This window comes from Grus americana, chromosome 2, assembly GCF_028858705.1.
Source record: "Grus americana isolate bGruAme1 chromosome 2, bGruAme1.mat, whole genome shotgun sequence".
NCBI classification, from domain to species: Eukaryota; Metazoa; Chordata; class Aves; order Gruiformes; family Gruidae; genus Grus; species Grus americana.
Window position 1 is genome coordinate 123,249,899 of NC_072853.1, and position 23,908 is coordinate 123,273,806.

Here is a 23,908-nt window from a genome sequence, read left to right on the forward strand (position 1 = left end):
ATCCCTAGCATTCCACAATTTTTACAGATGCACCTACAGCAGAAAGAAAACAAAGACAGTCAGAAGCATAGACATTTTTTCTCTCAAATGAGAAATGAAAATAGGTGACATGATGAATGCAAAAACCCAAAAACCAAACCAAAACCCATTATCAAACAATATGAAACACAGTGCCCCCCCCAGTAAAAGGACAAAGAGCAGCATACAGAGGACTAGGAGCTAAATTTCAGTTCAGTGACAAAATATTACTTGGCAATATACAGGTAACATTTCTCAGCAAGCTCAAGTTGTATGCTCCTTAGGACAGAAACATTCTCTGTCACAACACAGAGTGATGCTAAAACAAGTTTTCTCAGTATCTAGAACAAACTCTAATCCCTATAAAACAAAGGATTCCTGTACTTCTCTCTCACACAAGGGAAGGTCATAATTCCTCCACACCTACTAGCCTTAGGTGGAGAATCCTCCTAAACAGTGTGATCCCCATTTATAGATAAGGAAACTAAGCAGAAGTGAAAGACTCTGCCCAAGGCAAGGGCAACAGCTAACCTTACTTATGTCACTGAGTACCTAAACCTTACTAGATATTTTCTAGGAAAGGACCACAAGGACAACCACAAAGTCAGTTTTGCATAAGCCTACTTTTTTTCCCCCCCACATGATCACAGTTGAGACACGACTCGATTCCTTTTCCAACCCATCCTAGAAAATTATTCCAGACACCCGATACAGTTGCCACCAGCAAAACATACCAACTTTACGCTCACAAACCTGCACAGATTAGCTGACCAGCAGAATTCCCTTCAAAAGGGCTACAAGCTCCCAAGAACATATTCCACCAGGGACTCAGCCCACAGATTTATTTTTTTTTTTCTTCTTCTGAACTGCTCACTCAAAACCACCGACTAGGTGCTTGAACAATCATGAGCTACTTCAGCTCCAAGTGGGCAAGAAACTGCAAAGCTGGGGAGCTTGATGGAGAACACACTGATCCTCTCCTCAAAAAAGCTCTGGTTTTGGGATCTCTACAGTGCTCTAGGGAGGGGGGACACACGCCCCCCCGCCCCGAGATCCTGGCTGGTTGCTCGGGGCAGCCACGACCCTGCCACGGCTTCAGGAACAGGCTGTGAAACAGCAGCAGCCCGTGAGATACCCCTGAAATAGCAGCAGCATGGGGGGGATGCGCGGTGGGAGAAGCAAGAACAGAGACAGCAGCTGCAGCACGGTTTTGCTCCTCTTCCCAAGGGAACCGAGTCGGTTCTTTTTACTGGGTCATGCTTGCAGGGTTTGAGAAATGCTAATTTTAAATTCCAGACAGAATACATTATTTTGGTTTAGTTATATTACTCTGCTGCGGGGGGGCCTGTGGCAGAAATCTGAACTGTGCAAAGTAGGCAAATACCTTAATTACTGTAACAGCAGAAATTTTCCAAACAGAATTCCAGCAAGTATCCCAAATAGTTACATCTACCAAAGGTGAAGGTCACAGCAGGAAAAAATAAACTCTCTCAAGGTCACAGGAGCAAACACTGTTGATTTTGGTCCTATTACTGTCAGAAAACAATGAAACATTAGGAAAACTATCTTTTTGAGAAATGCAAGAAAAAAAAAATCAGGTATTTACTACATACACAAGGACTGGTGTATCAAGGATCATGTTTAATTGAGCTGTTACTATTAGTTCATTTAACCAGAAGATCCATTCATACAATACTGAAATTTTAAAATCCAGGGAAGTGATACCAAAGTGTAATGTAAATTAAACAATAAATACACTTCATAAATTACTGATCAGCAATCTGTTTCCTACTGAATGCTTTTCACCCAGCTTTTGAAAAGATTTCAGCTAGGGCTTATTTAGATAACTAGCACACAGGAGTATATAATGCATACTTTATAATATTTATGTTCAAATATTTCTCAGATCATGTAGGGAACAATCATGTATTTCATTATGCAATGTATAAAATATGTATTTATTTTGCTATGTGCAAACAGTAGCTCATAAGCACTCTTTGAAATAATACAGGCTTGATTAGCTATTGTAATAAAGGAAACAAAAGTGGCAATAACCCCAAAGGGATAGTATACTGTGAATTAAATACCAGTCTACCTTCCTTTTTTTTTTTCTTTTACAAAGTTACAGTTGAAAATTCTAGTTAGCTCTGGATGCTTACTCACAGAATCCGGTTTCAATCCCTTGAAGCACAGTGGGTCTGGCAGATTTCAACCAGACCTAGCATAGGCTGGAGTACTTTTATTTGGTGTTAACCAATTGCATATAAAAAACCAAAGAGAACAGGAGAAAAGATCTTTTTTTGCAGCGTCAGGCAGAGAATATTGACCAAGTATGATATAAGCAGGTGCCACCTACTGAAGAGATGGTAGAGTGCACACTCCGAGAGCTACACATCAGCGTAAACAAATGCTCGATAAGTGCCCGCATTCGCATGTGACTGCTTTAGTCATCCTCATTCCTTCATGTTTACTCCTTCAGTGACTCAGCGGCAAGCTTCATTTGCTGTAAGAGAAGGGAGAAAAAGGAGAGGTACGCTAAGTGCTGTGGTAGCACGACAAATTACACGAAACGGCAAGATCTGAAAGCAGGACACTTCTGAATCCAACTGGATAATAAAACTACACAAAAAAATTAACTCAAGCTTCGGTAGTTAAAAGCAAAAATGCAAGTCTGTTATGCCTGACTTTTACAAACCACACAGTTTTAACAGAGGTATTGCTTTTCCCACCAAAAGACTCAGCAAATGATGATGCGATTTGTGTATTAATTAATTCTTCTTGTGATGAATAATGCCTTACGCTGAAATTACTGGGCCCAACAGATACAGAAAAAACCCTTCTCCCTCAGACTCGTGACTGGGGGAACTGCTGTAAGAATGGCAAAATGAAAAGCCAGGGTTGGAACTCTCTTCTGCCGCTCCTAGGTAATAACCGTGCTCATGACAGCGCTGTGTAAGCTGGCATCGCTGCCACTGCTGCTGGAAATACCCAACCCCTATCTCTGGTCAGGCCTTTTTTTTTGCTGCTGAATTGACTGAAAACATCCTGTGATGTAAGAAAGAGGTAGCAGACTGCTACGGTGATGTGTGTTATTTCCAATTCTGTTGTTAACTGGTTTTGTTTTCATTATCTCAGGATGTCACCAGAGAGATCTCAATGTGAAACCAGAATAACAATACCAAGCATCCAAAATATCTGCTGAGCACGAGAAACCGGAGCCACTCTTTGCCGCTTCTTGTTAAAGGGGATGTTTCATCAGACAGAATTTACAAAGGCAACAGGAGCAGAGTTTAAATTGTGCCAAAGGCGCCTCTCACACCTCACCTGGGGTTATGAGCTAAGGGTCTTTCAAGGTCTGGAAAGCTGGAAACCACTCTGATACACTAAGAAATAATTACAAAGACTTCAGTTCCCCCGCCAAAAAAAAGACTGAGAGACAACAAAGGATGGAGAGTAGATGGAGACCAGCCCCAAGGACAAGGCGAGGAGCGAAGGCGAGGGGAGGCACAGCACTGCTGGAATTCAGGAGGCCAGAGGCTGGTGCCCAGCGTGACTGCCGCCTTCGAGGCCATTTGGCACGCAAGGAGAGAAGAGAGCTGAACATGAAAACTGTAAGTGATCATGTGAAGAAGTAATTTTATGCAGCTTCCAACTCCTAAGCAGCTGTGTAGTTTCCATATCGTCAACCTAGTGGGTGCTATGACACATGCTTAAGTTTCTTAAAGTTCCTTCTTTTATGCTTGTGTTAATAATGCTATAAAAAAAAAACCCCAAACCAAACCACAAACTGGAAACGGGGAAACTGCAAATACAATGGATACTTTCATTCAATTTCTATCCCATAACATAAAGATGGATTGCTTTAACACAGCACCTTCTGACTTCCCTTGGCTGCTAGTCTGTGTCTGAACCCATTCCAAAACATTACTCTGCATGATAAAACCCACCTACAACAACTCTTCTTTATCATTTTTATCTGTATTTCCATGCCATCTATAAGGGAAGTAAAATTAGTTTGCAATACAAATATTTATATGCTTCTCCATAGCAACAGTGCAGAATAGCTAAATGCTGAAATACAGATTCCTCTTCTGCATCCTGATTCACTTATTTAAATAAATGTCTGTATAAAACTACAGCATCTTAATTAAAGTGACTTCTACCCCTATTAAAAAGATACAGAACACAGCAACTTAATTCAGTTCATGATTCATCAAATTCAAACCTAATTCTCTTATTTTTGAATGATTTTCGTAAATTCTGAGCATTGTTGTAATTATACAGGGATTGATGACGAACGTAGAAAACTGGAAAGGTATTTTTATTCTCTGATTTCTGCAGGGCTCACCAAAGTCTGGAAAAAAACCCCAAGCACGTGACTATTAATGATGGCTAGATGGTAATCTGTCCAAAAATTCTGTACAAGCAGGACTACTGTCGTTTATTTTTGAAGACCCTCCTAATTTTAACTGAGCTAATCTTATGCTAGTATTCTCTTATGCTGGCAATCTTATGTGAGCCTATTTAAAATACATGACGAACAAACAAATTTCCCAGCTTCTTCAGTGGGCCGGTGAGTAGAAAAACCTCTTAAAATATCTTCACACGCCGCCGTGGCACACACAGAGCCTGGGCAAAACCAGTCCAAATGCAGTCACTCACGTATTTCAGGCAATGAGTCATAAGCAACGTGAGAACCCCAAGAGCTGCATATTTAATTTCTTCTTTATAATTTCTAATACCAAAACATAGTTTGCAGTACCTGGCAACACCGGGCTCTCCTAAGAGCTATCACTTCGGCAAGCAACATGTGGTGGCACCATTAGATGGTGAAATTCTTTGCCAAGGTCAGGCTGAAGAATTTTTAAATTTTCTTTTACTGTGAAAGGAAATGTTCCCTTTTACTGGGAAAATATTTCTCTAGCACAACATATGGCAAAGGGAGCGTATTTTTTTTTCTGATACTGAGAAAGGGAATGGACAGGGTACTTTCTATTTTAAGATCACCTTTTCCCTGATGGCCCCAACAGGCTCACTGACAAACCTGTGGGAAGAGTTAACTACTCTTCCATCACAAAATCACTTCTTTGTAAGTTTTAAGTAGTATTTTAAAAATATAGACAACAAGGTATTAAAAACTTCTTGGCCTACTTTTCAAACCAACTAAATGTATAATGATAAAGAAAGGGGTATTAAAAGCCTCTGAAAAACTAACCAGAGGTGTAGCTCAGAGATGAGTTAGCTCAATAAAATATTCTACGTTTATTATCCGCTGAGAGTTACTTGCAAAAGGTTTAATGCTTCTGTTTTGCAAAACAGGCGGCTGGCACATGAGAACTGACCGCAGCGTCCTGCCCCTAGGCTTGGCTCTGCCTCCCTAGCCGGCTAGGCTTGGCTCCACGCAGCGCTTAGGACCACGTCTCTCTCCCGCTGTGTGGCTGTGCCACTGTCACACTCCTCGTCACACGGCACGCTTCGCAACAGCAGCCTATGGATGCAATACATAATAACTGAAGCATAAGTTTAAGCTAATATTCGTTTATTGTAGTGATGCCATAGTGTAGTTTATTCTAAAATTCTACTGTTAGGAATTGCTGTAAATATTTATCTGCTGTAATTCAATAGATTTGCTATTTCCATTTTATTACGTTTAAATTCCTTTGTAAAGCACGCATAATATAATTAGATGGTACTTTCAGTAGAAATAGCAAAAATTCTTCAATGTGGTTTACAAATAGGCTTTACCAATTAATTAGATTTCACTATATTTCAACATTAAATTTTCTGAAAGCACTTTAATAAAACATAACAGACACTTTCGGAGCACAAACGCAGTTGCATACCAAGCCTGGAAATCAGGCTACTTCCTTTGTGTGTTCACAACCAGAAATAGAAATTTTAGCCTGCAGCGTATTGACTGTAGTTATCAATGACCGGTAACTCTCCGTTCAGAGGGTCTGCGGTGGAAGTCTGAGCTCGTGACTTAGTGCTGTGAACAACACTAATTAATACACGCAAGTAAAAGAAACAGCTACGAACACGAACTAACAGGACTACACAGCAACACCTCAGACCCCGACTAAAGGGAGGCCAGTTGAGTTGCCAAAGGCTTTACCACTTGCAGCGCCAGGGCTTTGTTCAAGCCGCAGCCTCACTGGAAATCCAGGTCGCTTCTGCACGGCGTGAGGAGAACCGCGCCCCACCTCCATTCTCAAACCCTGCCCACGGACGAAGAGATGCTTTGCACCTCACTCCGCCCCCGCGAGCGAGAAGCGCGCGCTGCCCGTCACAAACCCTATCTTGCAAATCTATCTGTGACCTCCTTTCTGCACGAGAGGATGAAAGAGAGAACCCAGCACTTCTGCTGTTACCAGTGCTCGTTTCACACGCACTCAGAACCTAATCAAGCGCTCCCAACTTTCCTGGATGGTTTCTACGGGACAGCCAACATTTTATCAGGCGGCTAACAGTCTTTGCATTCCTCACTTCTGTTTGGGTGTTTAATGGTAATTTCTTGCATTTGCTGAGCTTAGAACACTGTTTAGAACACCGTTATTTTCCAGTTATGTTCGGTCCCCGTAAACCAGCCTCTAACCACTCTTAATTTTATCACTGTGTGTGTTAATCCCAACTGACAATTCAGCCACAACCTAAGGAAAACAATTTCAAAGAATGAAAAGCATTTAAAAGTGAAAATCAATGAAGCCAGGACTTAATGACTCACTGGTATGGTGCTTTTCTATGTGCGTACTCAATGTACATCTATGTACGTATATACGAAGAACAGACATGTAAATAGCCATATAGTTAAATATAAGATGACATAAAGGCAGATGTCTCTTATCAGCAACTCCATCTTCTGCTTTTCCTGTATTCATCGCATAGAACGGCTCATTAGCAGTTTACTGCTTAAAGAAAGCATAGTGTTACATAGTATCTTTCTCAAATTAATTATAATACGAAAACATGATGGATATATATTAAAATTATTCTTTCCTAATGGTGCACAGTCACAACAAAGGTAGTTTCTTGGGCCTTGAGCTGTTTGCTGACAACTGCAAGAACTCTATCAGCTTAATCTGCAAGCACCAGCCAGTTATAGAAGAGGCAAATTAACACCCACTTCAAAACTCAGTAAGCCTCTTCCACATCCAATATTTTATTCTGTGTAAAAGTGTAAAAACTTCTTTAGTGGAAATTTGTTCTTGCTGATTATCGTGGTGGAAAGTTGCGGTAACTTCATATGTAGACTCACAAACCCTTCCCTCAAGGTTTTCGTGTATGGGGTTGAACATGCTGCAGGGAATGGAGCTTAAGGACTTCAGGTTTGGGGTAACTTTTAAGCCTCATTTCTGAGACTGACCAGTTTTTCAGCAACCTCTTAGTTGCCATAGCAGGAGATGGTAGCTGATGCTTGTTTACAGTTGCAATAAACATCTTCTATACTAGTATACTCCTGTTTATAGATCCCAGGACTTCTGCGTTATACCACACAGCCACAATATAACACTGAATGCCTATTTTCAGTAACTCATCCAGTACAACCCTTAAGTCTTCTTCAAAGCTATTGATTTCCAGAATATAGTTTCCTCCCTGCTTAAGTAATATGATAAAAGACCTGTAGGAACAATTTCACAGCTTCCTTATTTACCAGACCAATGACCCTGTGATGGTGCAAACCAGTGAAAACATCTCTCTATAAAGAGAAGTCATAGATGAGCATTAAACAGCCAAAATGCAGACTTTTGATGAGGAGGTGAGAAGAATTTTAAACTGAAGATTAACAAAGAAACAAATGCTGAACTGTGTAGTTCTCATGAGAAGGACTCTGTAAGCAATTACAATAATTTAACTTTTTGAGGACTGAAAAGCTAAGCACTTCAACTATTATTCTCCTTACCTCTAGGCTGCATCTGGAATATTGTGTCTAGTTTTGGGGTCTCCAGTACAAGAAGGATACCGATCACCTTCGCCAAGTCTAGCCATGGGACACAAGATGGGCAGGGATTTGATGCACATGCCCTGTGAGAAAAGGCTGAGACACCTGCCGGTATCTACAGGGAGGTCAGCAAGAAGATGGAGCCAGGCTCTTTGCCGAGGTGCACAGCAAGAGATCAAGAAATAAAGTGGTCATAAAGAAATAAGCCAAAAGGAAAAAAAACCACCCCCAAACCCTAGAAGGATAACTATGCACTGCAGCAGGGGCCCAAGGAGGTTTTGCAGCCTCCGTCCTCAGAGGTTTTCAAAACCTGACTGTAAAAAGCCCCAAGCAACCTGGTCTGAATTTGGTGTTGACCCTGCTTTGAGCAGGAGGTTGGACTAGAGACCTTCTGAGGTCCCTCCAGGCTGAGAGATGTTTATTGTTGTTCCTACAGGAATTTTGGCACAGAAGTTTGCCTGGACTCTACAGATCTAGAGCGGGAATATGCTACAATAAATAGCAGGTAACAGCAAAAGAAAAATTCTCTTTCCTTTCTTGTATGCCTAACTGATGACAGATACCAAGTAAAAAAAGCTAGTGTTAATGAAACAGTAAGTTTGCAAAATCAGTAAGCGCAAAGTCAGGAAAACTTGCAGAATCACATAATACGTGCCTTGGAATATTGTGCCTGATTAATTGCGCTGTGAGCCACAGCAGACAAAGCTACCCCATTTGTAGTAGATTTTTTCCAAAATTTTTTTCTGATCTACTTCATATTGTCTCTGATTTAAATTGCAAAGTATTAATTAATACTGATTACAATATTCTTACGGTATTAGTCACCCTTTGCTGAACCTTATTTTAGTTCAGTAGATAGTACAAAAATGTAGAAAAAACAGTAGAAGTCACATTAGATAGAATCATAGTATATTCTTCAAAAGTATAACTTATGTATTCTAACCCTCAGATCATTTAAATTATTTTTATCTTGTTTCAGTTTGTACTTTTTAAAATTCACTTCTTTCACCGTATCTGACCATGTAGTTGCAAAGTGAAAGATAAATACACAACGTTAAACAGTACGCCTGAATGCCTAATGATGAGCGTGCGCTCTAACCGCACTCGCAGGATGACAGCCCAGCCTAGCAAACGTTCTCCCCTTTAGCTTATGCAATTACCTCCCATCCAATAAGCAGCCGGTCAATAGATTTTTGGAGTCAGAAACTATTGACTAGCTATGAAAGCAATGATGCAAAAATATCCAAAGTGACGTGACCTTGACAGCATCTCGGGGCGGCCTGTACAGTCATTCCAGATCTGGAATATATGCCTGTCAGTCATATATTTCTTTAATTTTGTGACCTGAGTCGAAGAGAATTCACTACAGTTTAAGGGTGCAGTTTGTCCCTGGATTAATAGCACATCGATAATGTCTTAATGGTTTCAGGGTGAGCTATGATAAAATTTGTTTTCTTAGGAGTTTTGGATAATGTTAATTACCAGTTTGCACTTACAATCAAGAGAAAATGGGTAAAATAAACCCTTCCTCCTCTCTGAACCAAGCTCATACCCTAAGTAGGATGCCCCTGAGCAAGCACTGACCCTTTGGAAGAGCAATACCCAGCACTTTCAGAGTTTAACTAGGCCTCTGGACACAAACCCCTAATTTGTGGACATGGATATGCCCGACACCGAAGCGTAACTGCAGACATAACCGCGTAAGCCTTACACCAACTATAATAGCAGTAACGGCCTGGCTAAGGACCAGGTTGCTCAGTATATGCTAACTTACTCCTTAAGCTCACGTGCTTTGCGCTCACCCTGCCTCGTGATTCAGGAGGCACAGCTGAGAAACAGCAGAACCAGAGTCTGAAGAAAAGCGCCAGCACCAGCGGCGAAGGGCTCGAGGGCGGTGGGTGGCACTGTGGTGAGATAGCCGACAGTCCTTCCTCCTCATGCTTCTGCCTGAATGATTAAGTGCTCGGGTGACGTCAAAAATACACAGCTCGCTACAGCTTCTGAGAGAATGTATGTTTCGGTCTAACACTTTCAAGACAAGCAAAGCTATGTGAGCTCTGCGCTTCCATTTTTTTTCCAACTTAAGACTGGAAGGGACCTGCTGGGTTATAGACACAAGCCTCCCTCGAGTGCGTAAGCCCACGCGGTAGTAGAGGTTTAGCCCTGAGGAGACCACACAACATCTATTCCAGTATTACACACGCCAAAACCCACACAGTTTTTACCAACATCCTTTAACAAATTCTGTTGTACGAAAGGCAAAAGACTAGTTTAAACTATTTAATGCCACAAAAAGAACAGAGGAAACATCAAGAGCGTGAACACATCTCCTTGTAATCCGCGCAACAGCAGGGAGCAGACTACGTGAAAAGCCGAGATGGTCTCTCAAAATGTATTACGCCCAATCCTCAGAAGATGACAAAAAAATACTGCGTAACGCCATTACTTTCTGGCCACAGATCTGGCCGTCACTGGAAGGCAGGCACACAAAGCCCAACCCGTAAGCACCCAAGTTCTGTCACCCCTGTCCACCCTCTGCTCTGCCAGTGGACACAGAGGCGTGCCTAGCCCCAGCCCAAGCCCAGCTTGCCTGAATAATAACCCGGGCCCACATTCCTTGCCAAATTTGTTAATTTGTGGATCCGTACAGAGCCCTACTCAGTTTCTGAAAATTAGTGGTAACAACAAAAAGAGGTTACTCCTCTATACAGGAAATTAAGTAACCTAGAATGGACTCCAGATAAGAAATAAAGAATCCAACTTCAGGCACTACTTTTGGAAATTTCTGTCTGTGATATAAATCTGAATATAAAAAGCAGATCAACATGGAGGGTGCGTGGCTGTGCTCTGTCCTGCTACCACACACCAGCCAAAATGCCCCCAGTACAAAATTTCCGTCTGTCTTGTAGCAGGCAAAAAACTTCAGCTGAACAAGTATGTCAGATGCCACCAGAGATATCAAAACTGAATAATATAAGTAGAAAATGCTAAAATATACTGAGGTATAAAGCATATGTTTAGAAATTAGTCTTCCACACTAAGTGCTGGGTAGATACATAGCAAAAGCAACAACTCTCTTTAAGGAGGGTTTTTTTTAAGAAGGACTTTGCCCCTCGGTTTATTTGCCATATCAGCATGGAAAGTGAGTTCAGTTCTAAAGTTATTGTTACTACAGTATTCACAAAATTACATTTCACTGCAGTAAAGGAGGAAAAACTATTCAATGTTTAAATTACTTGGTGAAGAAGAACTACTCTCAATTCTACCCAAGAGATTCTACCAGCAACAGAAGGGACCCGCCAGGTCACCCTGTTTATCTTCCTCCCCAGTAGAGTCTCTCCTGCCCCAAACACTTGTCCATACAGTATCATTTACAGTAACATTCTCATTCTTGTATTTCTTTTCAAAGACAAGCTTTCTTCTACTTCTTGTTGAGGCTCTGCTATTACCTGCTATTGCCTATTCACAGCCCAGTGAAAAATAATCAACATAGAGCTGATAACCAATTACTAGTTGGAGTCTTTTCTAAATATTCTGAAGAAATCACCTCTACCGATTTTAAAGTGTATCAAAGGTCCCTTTGCAGATACTTTCAGAATGGCAATGGCACAACTGACAGAATTCCTTCTTGCACTGGAAACACCTGTGACAAGGCAAATCTCCCTTCTGCCAAGCACCCTGCTCCTTGGGCAGACTAGGCACATGTGGAAAGAGAGGCAACTTGTTTTCCCTTAATTAGACACTGGGCTAAGCATAAGTATTGATCAGTTGCAGGTATTTATTTGCTTTTAAAAATATATTTAAATTGATAGCTATCTGACCAGATAAAGTCATATACCTACTCAGATAAAGTCAATTCTCATATTAGTTATGGTGGATTCATGGTTTGTCTGGCTCAGGAAGTTCTTGAGCTGAGCACAGGCAGAGGATGGGAAAATATTACGGGGAAATATATGTTAGCCCCGCTCTTCGCTCTATTCTATGCATCTGCTTATTGCCACTTTGGGGCCTGGGCTAGAGAAACCCTTGATCTCACAACCCTTATGCAGATATACATGCAGGACATATATAGCTTATTAAACTTGCCATCTCCATTTAAGGTGCACAACTGGATACAAAGCATTACTCCGAGAACTACAAAAGATTGTCTAATAAGCATGCAGGAGAGTCAGAATAAACTTTGAATTAGCATGCAACAGATATTTTGAAAATGAGTAAAAGGTTGGCTTGGTAGTTTATAACTCTGCATTTCTTCAAAATGAGTAAAGTTATAACAGCTGACATAGTGCTAAATTATAGGTTTAACAATATTTATAAATTACTCTGCTATGCCCATAGTAATTTTAAACAACCCAAAGGGTAAAGGTCTGGTTTCCTTGAAGGCAATGGCAAAGTTCTCGTTTACTTCAGCGAAGCCAGACTTTCCCTTTATGTGCTTCCTAGGTTACGAGTGAACAAAACGCTTTTCCTTTTTTCCAACAAATTAGTGGGAAGAAAACCTCTTTGCTACAGGTTGTTTACCTCATTTGTTCAGAAGTGATATAGCGCTCGACTGGTAAAGCTCCTGTCCATCTGTCTGCTTTTTCGCTAGAAAAACAAAGTCCTCCTGCGAGTTACATAAACGAGATGCCGTACTCATCAGTACCGCCATGCCCTAGCGCTCTTCCTCCACAGCCCCTTTCCAGAGTTATCCGTATTGCTATCAGAGACCCAACAAAACATTGTGGTTTTCTGCCTCTAATACTATCAGCAATCTTTCCATAGCTTTATGAAATTATTTTGCAATAAAGAGCAAGCTATGGAAAATTAAAACTATATAACAGCTACTACTTTCAGGCTGAAGAGATTTGAATTTTTAAGCAGCTTTGTAACATGAAGACAAACAACGATCTGTAGAGATGCTGAATATTAGCGTGTACTCTGTTTCTGAGATCTGCTTTAGTGCCTTGAACACCCTACGTTATATAACTAAGCAACGACAGAAAAAGATTTTAGGATGAAGTTTAGACTGGAAAAATATAGGAATGATTTCTGACTACTTAATTTTGTTCTTTTCAAGCCTTGCCAACCCTATAATCCCAGTTTCTCTCTGTTAATTTTTGTGCAAAACAATACATAAAGGCATAAGCAGATTACTTGTATAATAGACATGAATTTGTAAGAATTGATTTTAATAACATTGTAATTTTTAGGTTTAGAACTTCTTATTAAAACTGTTACCTTCTAAACAAAACTTGAATAATTGCAAAAAAAGGGTAAGCACGTTGAAATTATTCTTTTACTTTTTCAACACAAACCTTCTGTCTATGTGGCCTTTCCATGCATGGAATAAGTCAAATTTTCATATGTAAGACTCCTCATTTTTTTCTGCATTTTCACTTCTGTTAAGTATTTTTGCTTTCTTTATGAAAGCATTTTACTCCCTTTATTTATTCCTTGCTGATTCTCTGTCCTGTGTTCTGCTGTCCTAGTTACACCCTCTCCCTCAGATTTTTAACTTCCAATTTCTTCCAACCGAGCGACGGCTGCTTTCTGCATCTAAATTCACTGGTCGGTAAGGGTCAGAAAGGGAAAAACTGCCAAGAGGACTGGCCCTGGAGAGGCTGGCAGCTCTACGGTGGGAACAGAGCTGCACTCCTCCATCTTCCCGCTCCGTGGGGAAGGGGAAGGGGAAGGGAGGGAAGAAAGTTCTGCTAGCACAGCCCCACTTTGCTGCTCTGCGGGGCTGGATAAACCTGGCAACGAACTGAAGCCTAGAAATCAACGTGTGGAACAGATATATACTGCTTCAGACCAGCCTCTGTTCTAGACTGACCTTCTTTTGCTTCAATGGAAATTAGAGCTAATGGTGCCAGCTTCAGTATGCACCGAGGGATTAACTATTGTGATTCATGTTAAATTGCCACATTAATTTAATTCTATCAGACCTCAAGGCTTTGCTTTGAAATGTTTCTTACACACTGCAAAGTGCTTTCACTGGGTACCCTGGGTTACCCGTACCATCACATTCCTATTTCTCAATTTTAATCTACCACAACAATAAATACATAATCTAGCATGCAATCACAAATATCTAAAATAATTTCTCTTCAACACATTAGCTGTAGCACATTACAACTCTGTCCTATTGCTATAGAAACACTGTACAACATTACCATTTGTCAGAAAATAAACGTGGTCTTATAAATTTTATAGTAAGACCTTCATAAAATAGGTTGTCACATCTGTCAAACAAACCAGATTTTAAAAAACATGTCAGTAAGTGCTGTCAAAGGACTCTAAATAAATGTTTAAGACATCATATGATTTTGCATCAGTAAAGTGAGTTAATATTATCCAGTGAGTCACCTAGTTAATTCACTGTAAATTTATGTGATGGTATAAGATGGAAGGTGAACACACATTTCCACAGATCCTTCAGGGCAAATCAAACACACAAGCTGGGACATGACAAATAATTACAAAATATTAACAAGCTGAAGGAATCCATTTTCTGCACTTTGAGCTTGATAATATGTCAGTGCTCCCATGCTCATGTTTCCTTCTTGGCACTGGAAACGATCAGAAAGCAAAGAGTGAAAATTCCATATACCATTATAGGACCAACAGAACTGCAAAAACCACGGCAGCCAGTTACATCCTTTTCTAAAATAACAATAATTCCTAAGCGTAGCGAAAGATTTGTTCAATAATTTAAAGCAAATACCTCTCACATACTAAAAAGAGAGGGCATCATTTTCCATGTTAATAGGAAATAACGGCAATTATTAGTGGTGTAAGGAAATACATCAAAGGAAAAGAGTATGCCCAGTAAAAAGAAATGGAATTGTAGGCTGTAGTTTACAATAAGCCAGTGTTAGAGCACGTTTACAAAAGGAACTCAGTAGCATCCACACACACAGATTCTCATTCTCTCTCTGTACCTGTATATCGATTGCATCTATACGTATATAAAAATATAAAGAAAATGCATCCACACAGAAGAACAAATAAAGACTTTAACACTGCTAGTTTTATGGGAATGAGCCGTGTCAGTATAATGCTTGTATTTAAAGGGGCATTTTCAACAACATCAGTGGGAGGCTGTTAGGTTTGGGGTTCCATGTGTTGGCAGGGGGGGTTGTTTTGTTTTGCTACTTTGAGAATTCTTCTCCTGATGCCTTCCTCATTTGTAACCTGTGAAATCTGGAAACTGGCCAATATTGCTACAATAAAGTTACAGGGAATTCACACTTCAGATCAGCAAAGGAGTTCTTTAGCAGACAGTATACCCTAAAGACTAATTAGCATTAAACATTAATTTAAAATATATATATATTATATATGCTACTCTATATTACTAAGTATTAATCTCATATATAAATAACCTTCAAATATTTATATTTGAATTTTGCAAACTTATTCACTTTTTATCAAAGAAATGTATCCCATTGAAACTGCTATCTGCTGAACTTGCTTCTTGATTTTGTTTGATCTTTCTGTGACATGGGAATAATCACAAATAATATTGGGAAAAATACATGAGTAACACCTTAGCAAAATCTTCTCTCTTATGGAATCTGCAGGGGTTTGACTAAAGAGAAGTCATCTTTGTCGTCTGTTAGTGAATCTTTTTCTTGATTTCTGCTGATCAGTGAAAAAATAGAAAAGAAAATACAACTCAGAATTACTAAGATCCATAGAAATGCTCTTGTATTAGATGTTCGTGCAACAAACTGGAACCTCCACAGTGGCATTAAAAATAATCTTGTTTTTGAAGCAGATACGAAAATTCTTCCAATTCACAAGATAAGCTTAATACTAATTGATACAGAAAGCAACTGCTCCCATTAATAGTTATTCCAAAGTTTTAACTGTGTTCGCTACACTTTTGTACACATTGCATGGAAGCAACACGACTAATCACTCCCGGAGAAGTAGTAACTGCATGAACTAATTAATGGTTTGGTCTGATAATTTCAACATCATGAAGTTAAAAACAAGTAAGGGAAACTCTGGGTGTGTCCCACCTGCAGAAGGAAGGTGTCTTCTTACCACATCTGCGCCTAGTCACCCAGAGTTTCTCAACTTGGCAGACCAGCTAAATTCTGGGTTTGCTCAACAGTACTTCCATCAACCCAAACCCATCTGTCTTCTTTTTTTCTTTTTTTACCTCACCACTAGTTACCAAATGTTCGCTAAAATGTGGTGAGAACAGACCTTTCCATCTCCCCAAAGAGGACCAAACCTTTTTCAAGAGACAGACTGATTAATTTGATAGCATCTCAAGTCAGAAACAGGAAAGACCAAGAGTCACAAGAAACTTATCCATTTAGCAAATTTACTACTCCGTTATATATAGAAAAGAGTACTGTTATCTCTTGAAGAAAAAAAAAAAATCTATCAGCTTAAGAAGATGCTGATTAGAAATCCCATCCTTTCAGAGAAATAGACTTCCTTAGTTTTGTAATTTCTTTCAAACTGTTAAAGCAAAGAGGGCACCAACGCAGAGCTTCTCTTCAACAGACATCCAGCAATCCCTCTTTTGTTTCAGGCTGCCCTGCTCTTCCAATAGGAGGTAAAATTGTCCTTAAACATCTAAGGCCGTGTTGCTGCCCAAGCTTTTTCTTCTTTTTTCTTCCTAGATAACCAAAAGCAGTTCCCAGGCAGAATTGTACAAAGCTTTTGGAACCTGCATGGCCAAGCAGATGGTGACCTGTATATGTGGCACAGATGTCCAAAAAGACCTCTGGGGCAGGAACTTAACACTTGTGCATTTTTATAGAGAGCTAAGGCAACAGAAGTCCTAATGTGCATAAGCCCTCTAAGTGCTACAACTATATAAACACTGCTATATAGTTACCTACCACACACAGTTCTTTCCTCTCAGTGTCTGAACTGAATATTAAAAACCTGGGTTTGGTAAGCCATTCTGGCAGACGGACCATCTCCTACCTGAGAATTACCAAAATAGTTACAAAGACTTAAAATCCTGCAACTTTTTCCCCTTTCTTTCCTATCAAAAGTTATGGAGTGAGCATGCATGCATACGTCTGCTAAACCTTTAACATATTTTCTTTGCATTGAAATTTAAACTCCTCCTAACACATCTTTGAAGGAACTATGATTGCTCACCTCCTTGGAAGTTTGTTCAACCAATTTGGACATCATTAGAGCAAGATTGCTCAAAATACTACCACGTGTTTTGCCTAGCTTTTTTAGAAAAGGTTTTAATATTATCTCCATTTACCCGGGAACCAAATGTAATCACCTCTGTCTTTATGTAAAATCTCTAAAGAAAGCACTTGCTCTAGTATCAAAAACTGTATTCCATGTTTGAAAGGAAAAAGCCTTGCTTTGTGATCTGAATGTCTTGTTGCTTTTCCCTGGGGTTTTGGGATTTGTTTATTTTTTCTTCTATTTTTTTCCCCTAGATGGGGATAATTATTCTCTGCACCTCTCCACCCTTTCTGCTCAACTACCCCAAATGATTCATTCCAGATTTTTATGTGGGAGATGCTCCTTTCTGGCTTGTCCTCTTCTTCCACAATAAGCAAATAATCTACAAAGTTTCAGTGTCTGGCAAGGTACGAATTTCTGCCCATACAGGACATGTTTTCAGTGTTTCCTCCTCTGCTCTGAGGGACCAAGGAGAGGACACAGAACTGCAGCAGACTCTTCAATTGAGATGTGCACCACTGCGCTATATATTGCTCTGGACAGCCCTGCTCCAAGATAACAAGGTAGAAAGTACAGCTATGGCTGGGCCCAAGACAACGCCACTGCAGAAATGACCTACCACGTATTGCTGCTTTCTCCACACACGTTCCAACTAGATCTTCCAGGTGAAACAAAAATTGAGGCAGAAGAAAAAAAAAATGAGTATGCTGGAATATGAATGATATAATGATATTATCATCTGAGGAAGCAGATAAAAAGAAAAAAAGATTTTCCTATGAAAAGAAAGGAATCAAATTCATAGATTAGCTGTGGAGCTCTAACAAAGACTCAAGAACTAAAGCAAACTCAAAAAAAAAAAAAAAAAAAAGGCAGCAAAGCCTGTAAATGAGATTAAGAAAACAAACAAGGCAACTAAACATTAGATTCTCCAAATGCTTCTTAGGAAAGTAAATCTTTCTCTTTTCAATCCATTTTGCAGGATATACAGCCATAAGCAGTGCACATTACACCTATTCCTGGGTGAATAACCTAGCAAACTACAGAAGAGCATAATGCTCTGAAATGATTTCTGAAGTTTTACTTGCTGTCAATAGAAAAGATAAAAAAAGAAAAAGTGTACTATAGCACCTTAACTTATAAATTATTCTATTTGTTTCTAGTCCTGCTTTTCCATTTAATTTTCATTTTACTAAAACTTTAAAATACCATGAAGCTTTATAACGTATCCGTCTGAATTTAGTTCTTTTCCCAGGTATTTTCCTCCTAGCTTCTCTAATCGGTTTTATATGAGCAGGCATCTTAAAAAGCATGCTTTGGTATGCAGAGCCTAACAGTACCATTGATACCTCCTGACAGCCTGCTTCTCAGAAGCAAAAAGACACTATCTCACCAACAGACCTGCCCTGAACAGTGTTCTCTCTTGCGTATGAGCTACCTATCACCACGTGCCATGTTGCTTGTAATTCATATAACTGCACAGCAGAGACAACCATTGCTGAGAGTACGTACAGGAAGACTTATTCTTTTGTTTAAGCGTACAGCTATTTATATAACGGGATGATGCTTTCCATGTACGTAAATGAATTTGTTTTTTACGAAAATTCCCTCAATACTGGAGACTTCAGTCTCTTATTTAATAAACACAGAGCGGCAATATCATATTGCTGCTGTAACACAGCAATACCAAGTCTGATACATATGCAATGATGTATATATGCCCGTCTATAGAAAGCTACAGTACGCCCCATGACTTCAGAAAGTTCCTAGCAGAATAGTATAGTGAGTTGACAAAAATATATTTCAGACACTTCAGTTTAATACTTATTTCAGGAAGAGAAGGTTAACGGAACTCCACTGATGTCTGCTTTCTAAATTACCTCAGAATACATTTTAGCACTTTATAATCTGTTGAACGTACAACAACCCTTCCTCTGTATGAATAATAAACAGCAGTTACTTTCAGTTTGGCAAGTACACATTTCTTGCAGTTTTTACAGCATGGCATGTAATGAATTAACTACACACTAGGCAATAAGAATCTCAACTATTCCCCATGCAAAATGAAAAGGATGCTGCATGCTAATGAAAGACCGAGATGCTCTTTGACCCTAACCAGCTTTCTTTGAACACAAAACCTCTTGCCTTTCCCAAATGTCAAGTCTTGCTGCTTTTCCACAGAAGCGTATGAGACTTCAAATGCAGCAGAAATACTGCGTTTATGATACACCACGGGAGAACGAGACAAGGAACGGGCAATGCTCATTTGTTGACTGTTACGGATGTTCAGGTTAAAAAGAACATCCTTCATGAACACATCAGGCCTCATTTGCTCCCTATTTTGCTTACATATTGAATCCCCCCCCCATATTAGCATAAGTAACATTCTTGTATTCATTTTTCTTTGTTTAATCAACTTCACAATTCAATCATTTCATAGTTCAGCTGTTGTTTCTGTAACAGATTTGCTGGCCCTCTGAACTACATGTAGGTTCTGTCCAGAACAGCATTTTCCCCAATCTTATGCTAGAAACAAATCTGATTTACAGAGGAAATGCAATGGTAATGAATGTATTTTATACAGCCATTTCAAGGGCTTTATGATGCATCATCCTACTCCGAGTTTCTCAGTTCTCTAAATATCTGTCTTCCCCTCAGTTTTGTTCTTAATATTTTCATGTTTTGTACACAGACTAAATGTCACCTTCCAGGAAGACTAACACATGCTATCCTTACGCAGTTTCACACTGCGGATGCATATTCATCATGAAGTAGAGCATGAATACTTTCTTGCTTATCCAGTACCCGAAGGGTTTCTATACGCCCTGTCCTTTCACTAAAAAGGACTTGGAAGTAGGTAAATGGTAAATTTGCATATCAACAAAACACTTCTGACAACTCCAATTATTAATGGGTAGCTTCCTTTTTTCCCTTCAATGCCTGTCCATACGATCATTCACGTTGTCACTGATTCAAAGCAGTATCCTCCCACGTATTCACAGTTGATTAGGAGTTAGATTTGAGAGTCTTTCAGCTGCACAGCTAACACAGGACCGCCATGAACAGCTTTGCTTCTGGATGTGTCTGAAAGGGACGAGTTTGGTAATAAGGTAGCAAACAAGGGGGTTACGTTTCAGATGTCAGGACCACAGAATTTTCTGTGAGGTCAACGCTGTAATTTGAACATTTGATGCATGTACCTGGGTAACTGCAGGCAAGTATCTCATTGCAAACTCTCATGACTTGTTATCCAGTTAGTCTCCCTAGCGATAGGCTTATATTGAGCATAATTAATTAGAGTAACCAAAATATCAAAATCAAATCAAATCTCAAGCTCACGTGTTCAAAGCACATGGGCGCCCACATTGTAATAGGCATCTGGACAAGCAAACAACAACCACACACCTTGAATTGACAGAATGTATTGCTACAGAATAATTATTAAATAAGTCTTCTTTAAAGCTTAAGCTAGTCTCTGAATTTCAGTGGTGGCCAACAGCTGTCTCCTAAAAATCTGCACCTTTCACAGTGACAAGTGTGTCTCTTCAAAATCACCTGAATTGGGTGTCTGAAGGGCAGGGGCCATGGAGGAAGGGGCCACAAACCAACTTTCCAGCTTTCAACTAAAGTTATCAATTTGCAGAGGTCTCAAGTGCCTCTTGATTTTATGAAAATTAGTAGCCTGGTATGAAGGGAAATACAAACCAATCCCTTATCAATGAAAACACAATTGCAATTCAATTCCTTCTACTGTCCAGCAAGTGGCTGCCAGGTGTTTAATGGGGACGTACCACAGCTGTATATAGGGTCAGGAAAGACAGAACATATTAGTTCATAAGCAGATTGTGTGTAACATGAGAACATGCAAATGGAAAAGTTTATTGTATAAGAGATCAGTTCAATCTCCTTCACGGTATGAAGGCGTTCTGCCATTTTCACTAGTCTTTCAGCATACAGCTACTGAATATTCTGATTTCTTTTTATTTTTATCTTAAAAAGACTGTAAGACTATACGCACAATACTTTTTTGCCCTTTTTTGTCTCTAAATGAAAGTTATTGTTGTATTTGAGAAAACAACCAGGTAAAGAAATTTTAGGACATTTTTTAAAGAATAAAATTAATGCGAGCATATGACAGAAGGAAACTGTCAACAACAAAAAAAATCAGAGTAACTACAGCTTACTGCTTTGATAAACTTGAAAACACTCACAGTTTATAGAAATTTAGCTCTCCAAGGAGCCAGGAGAATAATATGTGCCATGGCAACCAAACAGAGCAGTCTTCTGGCACTTTCTGAATGAGCATTTAGGAGGAGATTAATTCAATACTCCGAATGATGAAAGGGCTCTTGAGATCCATAACTGTCTCCCACAAATTACCCTTATTGTACAACTGGATGTTTAGAACAGATTGCACATTATCTATATTGAACTAGAGCTTTCACAGCAAATTTATACGAAACAGATTAAGCCCACATGATGTGTCACACTATTTTCACCCACTCCTTTCAGGGCGGTTACAAAAATGGGTACTTTATTAAATGGATCATTGCAGTTTTGCAGGATTTATTTTTAAGCTTATTTATATTTAGAAGCTACTGTAAGCCTTTTTACTATATAACTTTGAAATTTCTGAAACATGTAAAAGCATAAAACGCTACCAAAAAGAGATTACAATAGAGCATACAAACAGTAGAAAGACTGCCACGTAAGTGAGCATGATAGTCTTTTTTATGCATTTCATGCTATTTCGAATTTACGGTAAATTCAAGTGACGACATACTGCAATAAATAATTATGCATCTTCCTACTTACATGTATCAAACCACTTTTTTATCAAATGCAGCATTTGATGAGCACAGGACAGCTCAATGAAGACAAGTGTCTTTTAGAAAATATTTTAGAAGAGTATATTAAACATCTAGCTGCTTCATCAGAATCTAAATTACTATGGAATCTCGCCTCCCAGGATAAAAGTAATTTAGTATTTAGTTTACTGATTTCCTTATATTGCAAACAATCATACTGTACAACATACGAAACAGAAGAAACTTGCAATAAAACAAGATCTATGGTGCAAACACATTTACAAACAATTACGGCATAAAAGAGCTAGTCAGCTAGTTTTAGGAAAGCAGAAACACACGTTGTTTCTTCCAAAACCACTGTGAGTTCTAGCAACGTTCAAGACACAGTACATCACTCGCTATACTAAGGGGATAGCTTTCCAGTTGTTTGCAGTTATGAGTAACACCTGGATTGTACAGATTGTTACGGAGGACGTACACCTAAAAATTAGTTTTAGCCAGTCTGATAAAAGTTACTTGAGGTTAAAGATTATAAATAGCATTGATTCGGTTTTGTATTTGGCAATTGGAATGAAGGAAAGGTGAACTTTTCCAAAATTTATAAAGGCCACACATCATTTGTAGTGATACACAGTGGAAATTAGACACTTAATCCAGCACCATTTCTGAAAATCCCACTTTTGGCTTTTGATGACATTATCATACATTATTTCTGCAAAATCCCTACCTTCTTCACAACTCAGAATACATTAAGCAAGCAACAGAGAAACAAAAAGCAGTGAGTGTAATTACAATTTTGAAGATCCAAGACTTATGTAGAACCACCATTTATTTGCAAATGAGACATTTCTGAATTTACACTGCTTAAGTATAGATTGTGCTCTATACTGTGTGAAGGAACTGTGTATCCTGAATAATAAACAGCATGTAAATGAAGGAGCGGCGGTTAGGTTCTGAGCAGAGAAGAAAGTATTCACCTTGGCACTAAACAGTGGAAAATAAAAACACATTTAGGTAAAGCAATCTCACTCACTGAACATCATCTAACGTATCACAGACTGAGGTAGGAATATTGGGGGGATTAAAAACTGCAGTGCCACCTCGAATAACGATCCAGAGCACAAGGAGCAAAACTGAGGTTTGGCAAGTTCCCTTCAATTTACTACTTCTCACTTTAGTCTCACTTTACAACCACTATATCATTAACAAACTTTCATTCCCCATTTTGGTATTGATTATTAGTGCTGGTTTAAGTTTTAGAAAGTCTTTCAAAACATTAGGCGTTTTAGGCATCAAATAAACCCAACCTCTGGGCTAGATCTCTTGCGAGTGGGAGGCTCTCGAATCTAATGGAGTTGGGCTGATTATTTCAGCTGAAGACTTTTTTGCTTCTTGACTCTTGCAAAAAGTAATGAAGTGAAACAGATTTGTACGTTTCACCATTCAGACTCAACAGGAAAGCTACACAGGTTTTAATACCTATATTTTAGAAAACAATTGAGGCTTTCAAAACCATTATAATGATAGCTCTCAGAGAAGTATATCTGCTGATTAATAAACCTCCATGAGAAACCAATCTTTTCCGTATAAAGAGAATTAAATAGGTCACAATTTCAAGTTAATGTATTTCCATGGAATTAGAAACTGTAATTTGAGAATTCTGTCTCTAAGGATTTGCAGGAGTACTTACATGACTCAGTAAATCACTTCTCCCCAATAGTACTGCCTCAAGATCATTATTTTCCAAATCTACTCTTCACAAACAAGCTAGACAAATCTCCAAAATGTGTTAAGAATTTTAATCTGCACATTCATGAAACAAAAGGTGTAACTAGAGAGCAAAGAATCACTCGCAAACGTGAAACCTGTCCCAACACCAAATTCCTCCGTCTCCCTGTCAGTTGAATCTGAGGTTTTTATGCCTACACTCATCCCTCCTCCTCTTCCATTAAAAAACCCAACAACCATAAATGTTACTGTTAAAATC

The 23,908-nt window shown here is 39.2% G+C and overlaps 1 protein-coding gene across 5 annotated transcripts in view; it reads right to left on the reverse strand.

Moving 5' to 3' along the window:
- Positions 1-858: 858 nt before the first annotated feature.
- Positions 859-23,908, reverse strand: part of ANO10 (anoctamin 10) — a 127,044-nt gene continuing 103,994 nt past the window's right edge. For 4 of the 5 annotated variants that reach the window (XM_054817459.1, XM_054817460.1, XM_054817463.1 and 1 more), the window contains exon 13: positions 1,640-2,521. In XM_054817459.1, coding sequence (XP_054673434.1) covers positions 2,486-2,521 — 36 coding nt within the window. In that variant the 3' untranslated portion in view covers positions 1,640-2,485. Of the gene's footprint in view, positions 2,522-23,908 lie in introns of all 5 variants that reach the window. The other variant, XM_054817461.1, reaches the window with a different exon arrangement.